Raw genomic sequence first — 6498 nt, 5'->3', positions numbered from 1 at the left:
GACCTCTCCCCCGGCCGCCAACAGTATCCGAATTGCCTTGAAGGCATCTTGAGGTTGTAGTATTGCAAAAATATAAAGTAATATCATCATAAGTTGACAAACATTTCCAAGGGGCTGATCGAGTAAACGCATGATAGACGTACCTCTGCACAAACTTTTTTGTTAATTAATAATTAGAAGAAAAAGATTAGGAATAGGTCATTAGACCCGATCCATCAAATATTAGTAATTCTAAGTTCTACGTACGTCGCTTATCCTAAAGCTGTACGTAATCTGGCCTACCGACCCTAGCTGCTACAAATTACTTGTACGCTTAAAAATAAATGTCAATGCTATAAAGTATTAGAATTTTAGAATTATTTGTACAAGTTGCTGTTATTAGTTGATAATTTGTACAATTTTGTCACAAAGTCTTTCCAAATATATGTGCATTTCTAAATGAGTTGATTCTTTTTCTTTTTCTTTTTTTTTTTTCATAATGTAGGGGTATATAAATTATAAATGTCTAGTTGTCAATCAAATAGTGCTACCTCTACGGTATTTGCTCCTGCTAGATCAGAGGATCCAGCATGGTCCCATGCACGTGTAGTGCCAGGAGCAAGAAATAGTACTCAATGTCTTTATTGTAGCAAAATCATTAGAGGTGGCGGAGTCACGAGGTTGAAGTATCATCTAGGTGGGATTTCAGGTGATGTAGAAGCATGTAAAAAAGTCTCTGATGATATAAAATGGCAAATGAAAGAGTTGGTCAATGAAATGAAAAAAAACAAAGAGAAGAAAAGAAAACTAAGCTTAGAGATTGGATGTGGAAGCCCTGTAGATTTAACATATGATGATGTTGATGTTGGTGATGATGAGTATGAGGGAGGGAGTCAAGGACCCGTTCATGATTCAAAGGGGAAGGGGAAGGGGAAGGAGAAAGTAGGTGGAAAGTCAACGGGGCCATTTAGCAGATTTTTTGCTCCAAGAACAAGTCCTGGCTCTCAACCTCTATTAAGAGTGCTATGTGTTCAAAGGAAATGATTGACAAAGCAAAAATGGCTATAGCAAATTGGTGGTATGATGCTAATTTACCTTTCAATGCATCTCAATCTAAATTTTATCAACCAGCTATAGATGCTATAGCTGCCATCGGGCCAGGATTCAAGGGTCCTTCTTTACATGAGTTGAGAGGAAATTTGTTGAAGAATTCTGTGACTGAGGTTCAGAATTATCTCTTAGATATTAAAACATCTTGGAGGGATAGTGGTTGTTCACTAATGGCAGATGGTTGGACAAATCAGAGGCAACAACCAATAATTAACTTTTTGGTTTATTGCCCAAAAGGTACAATGTTTTTGAAGTCTATTGATACATCGGGCCTTAGAAAAGATGCTGAAACATTATTTAAAATTTTTGATGAAGTTGTTCAAGAAGTTGGGGTGGAGAATATTGTGCAATTCATAACAGACAATGATGCGAGTTATAAGGCTGCAGGAAAAAAATTACAGCAAAAGTATGGCTCTTTGTTTTGGTCCCCTTGTGCAGCTCATTGTATAGATTTGATGTTAGAGAACTTTTGTGATCCCAGACATTTTCCTATTATTGATGAAACTATAAAGAAGGCAAGGAAGATAACGAAATTCATTTATAACCATGCTTGGGTTTTGGCTTTGATGAGAAAGGACTTCACCAAAGGTCATGATTTATGTCGCCCTGCAGTCACAAGGTTTGCTACAAATTTTTTAAGTATCCAATGCTTACTGTTGTTTAAGAAAGAGCTTCGACAAATGTTCACTTGTGATAAGTGGATTGTATCAAGTTACTCTAAAAGCAACATAGGGAAGGAGATAGCTGAGATTGTTCTAGAAGATAGAGAGTTTTGGGCTCAATGTCAGTTTATTGTAACAATCAGCGAGCCTTTGGTTCGAGTACTACGACTTGTCGATGGGGATGAGAAGCCTGCAATGGGATACTTGTACAATGCAATGGAGAAAGCCAAAGAGAATATAAAAGCAAGATTGAAGAACAAAGTTTCTGCATTTATGCCATTCATCAGGGTCATTGATGCTAGGTGGGATAAGCAGCTTCATAGTCCATTACATGCAGCAGGTTGTCTTCTTAATCCTAGAATTTACTTTAACCCTTGCTTTAAAAGTAGAAATGATGTTTCTAGAGGGTTTACGACTTGCGTTGTAAAGATGGAACCTGATATTGATAAGCAAGATGAGATCATTCAACAAATTGACATGTATAAGAATGCAAACGGTGATTTTGGACAACCTATAGCAATACGCCAGCGTGAAAAAAGTAATCCAGGTAACCTCAATATCCTTTGTTAAATAGTGTGAATCTATATTTTAATTCTTTTATTTAATTTTAAGTAATAATTTATAATTGCACTTTTGTTGTAGTTGCATGGTGGAGTACTTTTGGAAATGAGTTTCCAGCTCTTCAAACGTTTGCAATCCGCATATTAAGTCAATGTTGTAGTGCAACTGATTGTGAAAGAAATTGGAGTACATTTGAATTTATTCATTCAAAGAAGAGGAATAGATTAGAGCATAAACGTTTGAATGATTTAGTATTTGTTCGTTATAACTTGAAGCTCCGTGAGAGGTAAACTTTTTCAAAAATAATGTTTTTAATTGTTGAAAAATATGTAATATTTTCACTTACGTGTGACTTTTATTTTGGCAGAAACATAAAGAGGGGAAGAGATGCTTTGGATCCAATCAATCTTGAGAATATTGACTTGATGGAGGAATGGGTAGGTGAAGAATCAGAGCTTATTGATGGAGAAGACTTGGATTGGGGAAGTATTGAGGAGCCATTAGCCTCACAAAATTTGGAAGAAGGTGTTAATGTTGGTCTTGATATTGATGATAATGGTGGTGACAATGACATTGACGAAAATATTTTGAGTAGCTTTGCTAATGTTGATCCTTTTTGTCTTATTGATGAAAATGAATGATTACAGTTGGATTGAGAACTTATGATATTTTATTTAGTTTTATAAATGTGTGTTTGAGACTTGTATTCACTATGGAGAAATATTATTAAGTTATCAGGTATGTATACTTTTAAGAGAATTGTATTGATTTTATTTTGGAATATAGTTATTATATATAATTTATCTATATAATATCTATCCCGAAACGGTACACCGAAACGTACCGGTACCGAAATATTCCGTTCCAGTGCCTCAACCGGAATGGTCACCGGAACGGATTTCAAAACTTTGGTGATTACAGCAATAATAATGCCACAAATATGAGCATATTTGTGACGCCCCCAAATTCCGTTTGGGATCGGACGGACATTTGAAGCGTCGAGACATGCAACACAAGGTTACCTGCCCCCGTTCATGACATATAAGATGCAATATTCCTAACATGCATCTAACAATATGCAATATTCGCAGCGGATAAATTTTTTGTCTTTAGCAATACTATGCACCAAATTGAAAATATCCCAAATGCTTAAAACATACTTCATACATAAAAATCCATTGAACAACTAAAATCACAACACTAGTCCAAAATGGTTATGATCCAAAAAGTAGTAGAGATGCAACTCAATCGTACAAGTAGTAATTTACGTTAATTACTATATCAACATTTATATCGCACCGTCACTTAGTCAACTGTGTCTAGCTGATCAGCTCCTGATTCTCCTTCAGGTCCTGTAACAAGATCTACCATTCGGGGGGAATGGTAGTTGGGACTACCAAAGTGAGATTTGATTACAAATCTCAGCAAGTTAACAAAAAACTTCCATACAGACTAATGATACATGTATGACAGTAAAAGCATAAATGCATAATCAAATTCATAAGTAATTAAAGCATAACTTAGCGTACAACATAGCATAATTGACATAGCTTAAATTGAATCATGAACTGAACTTGACTTGACATGAACTTGATCTGAAACTTGACTTAGCATGAACTTGCTCTGAAACTTGAATTAACATGAAAAATACATACTCCACAGTTGTTGTGGCCCCATGTATTCTACACAAACTTGACTTAACATTAAAAATACATACTCCACAGTTGTTGTGGCCCCATGTATTCTACATAAACTTGACTTAACATGAAAAATACATACTCCACAGTTGTTGTGGCCCCATGTATTCTACGTGTAAATACATACTCCACAGTTGTTGTGGCCCCATGTATTCTACACAAACTTGACTTAACATGAAAAATACATACTCCACAGTTGTTGTGGCCCCATGTATTCTACGTGTAAATACATACTCCACAGTTGTTGTGGCCTCATGTATTCTACATAAACTTGACTTAACATGAAAAATACATACTCCACAGTTGTTGTGGCCCCATGTATTCTACGTGTAAATACATACTCCACAGTTGTTGTGGCCCCATGTATTCTACACAAACTTGACTTAACATGAAAAATACATACTCCACAGTTGTTGTGGCCCCATGTATTCTACGTGTAAATACATACTCCACAGTTGTTGTGGCCCCATGTATTCTACACAAACTTGACTTAACATGAAAAATACATACTCCACAGTTGTTGTGGCCCCATGTATTCTACCTGTAAATACATACTCCACAGTTGTTGTGGCCCCATGTATTCTACGCATCACAATTGTAGTAAAATACATACTCCACAGTTGTTGTGGCCCCATGTATTCTACACAAACATAATGTACTCAAGATGAAACGTGACTTGAACATAACTTGAAATACATGACCAACTTGAGATAGAAACATTTCGTAACATGGCATAACATATAATAGACAACATATTTAACATGACATACTTGCAACAGTGAATATTACATGACTTGACATACATGTAATAGATGACATACTTAGCATGACGTACTTGTAATGTACAGTAATACATAACAGAATATATTATGTAACAGATAAAAATTAATGACAGAATAAATTCTGTATAATAGATAATTACGTGATAACTTGGCATGGCATGACATATATGATAACATACATACATACACTATAGTTCCTTTACTTAGCACACATACACAGTAGACTGCTAGTAAGTTAAAAGCTAACTTACCTCGATCTCCGCGTTTCTTATAAAGCTTCAAGTGCGATCACGAGGAACTGTAATTAGTGATTCTAAAAGTTAGAACTAAATCACTAATAATTTGGAATATGGAAAATACTAACTTAAAGAGTAAAATTTCCATTTTACTTCCTACATGTAGGAAAATGACCGTTTTACCCATAACTTAAGGATTTTGCATACTAACTCCAAAAGTCACCAAAATTTACATGCCTCATGTAAATTTTATCCTCAACTCAAATATCAATTTAGAAAAATTTAAAACTAATCACAACTATTAAAACTCCATAGGGCCGAAATTCTCATATGCTATTTCTATTGATTTTTGTTTCTAACTTGTTTTGATCAACCTTTTGATCTATGACTTATAAATATGTGATCTTCAAACCAAACCATCACATGATTTAAAAAGATGTCCTAAAACATATATAAGCTTCTAATTCAAGATCACATGGTTAAAAATTAACCAAAACATAAATTTAGCCAAGAACATCCACACTTTGGCTTATCTGAATATCTCTTTGTATAAAATTTCATATCTTTGAAACTAATATCAAATATCTTCAAAATAATAATATAACATGTATATAAGATGCTTAGGATCCTCCAATAAAATTATCAAAGTCATTAGAATAGGTTTAGACCACCAAAGAGTTAAACTTTCTCAAAACAGAAACTGTTTTTCCTCTTCCAGTTTCTAAGTTTCTAAATCTAAGAACATCTTTCATCAAAACCTTTAATCATGCAAAAATCCTCAACCAATAGTCACATATACATGTTAACAATACTCCATAAAAATTTCGGATCAATATCTAACCATTAGCTTGGTCAAAAACTCCAAACTATAACATATTCTCCAGTTTATCTCCCAGAATGACCTTTCTATAGTTTACACAATATTTGACTGACCAAATGATCTTCAAATGGGGAAAATAAGATATCCATGTAAACTAGACTCAAAAAGGAACAACTTATATGAAGGAGACTTTATGATAAAACACTTACAACAGCTTCGAAATGGGCATGCAAAAGAACTCTTAAAAGCTGTCCGAGAGAGAATGTTTAATATTCTTTTAAAGAAACGTGTAAATGAAGATAAGTTCGTGTGTGATGGCTGGAGATGCTTATGGAAGAGATAAGGGAGATGATAAGGCTGGAGTTGAGAGTTGAGTGTGGTTTTCTCCTACCCAAAATATCTATAAAATATTATCTCAAAATATTCTATCCAATAATATCTATAAAAAATCAGCTCAATATATTTTCCAAATGTGGAGTAGACTTGGAAGAGTAAGGTGGCTAAAATCTTTCTATGTGTATTTTAAATCTCTATTCTTAAGATATTTTCCAAATGTGTATTTTGCTTAGATGTCATGATCTCACACCTTGATTTCCTTCACAATTCCATCTAATGGTTTCTCTTTGTGCCAAGTATCTAATACTATTCATT

At 34.3% G+C, this 6498-nt stretch overlaps 1 protein-coding gene across 1 annotated transcript; it reads left to right on the top strand.

Moving 5' to 3' along the window:
• Nucleotides 1-1037: 1037 nt before the first annotated feature.
• On the top strand, nucleotides 1038-2953 carry LOC122301653. The gene is made up of 3 exons (XM_043113049.1): nucleotides 1038-2298; nucleotides 2394-2598; nucleotides 2680-2953. Exons 1-3 carry the CDS (start codon nucleotides 1038-1040, stop codon nucleotides 2951-2953), a joined length of 1740 nt encoding a protein of 579 aa, XP_042968983.1.
• The last annotated feature ends 3545 nt before the right edge of the window (nucleotides 2954-6498 follow it).

This window comes from Carya illinoinensis, chromosome 2 (assembly GCF_018687715.1).
Source record: "Carya illinoinensis cultivar Pawnee chromosome 2, C.illinoinensisPawnee_v1, whole genome shotgun sequence".
Classification (NCBI taxonomy): Eukaryota; Viridiplantae; Streptophyta; class Magnoliopsida; order Fagales; family Juglandaceae; genus Carya; species Carya illinoinensis.
This window is presented reverse-complemented; position numbering and strand designations above follow the sequence as displayed.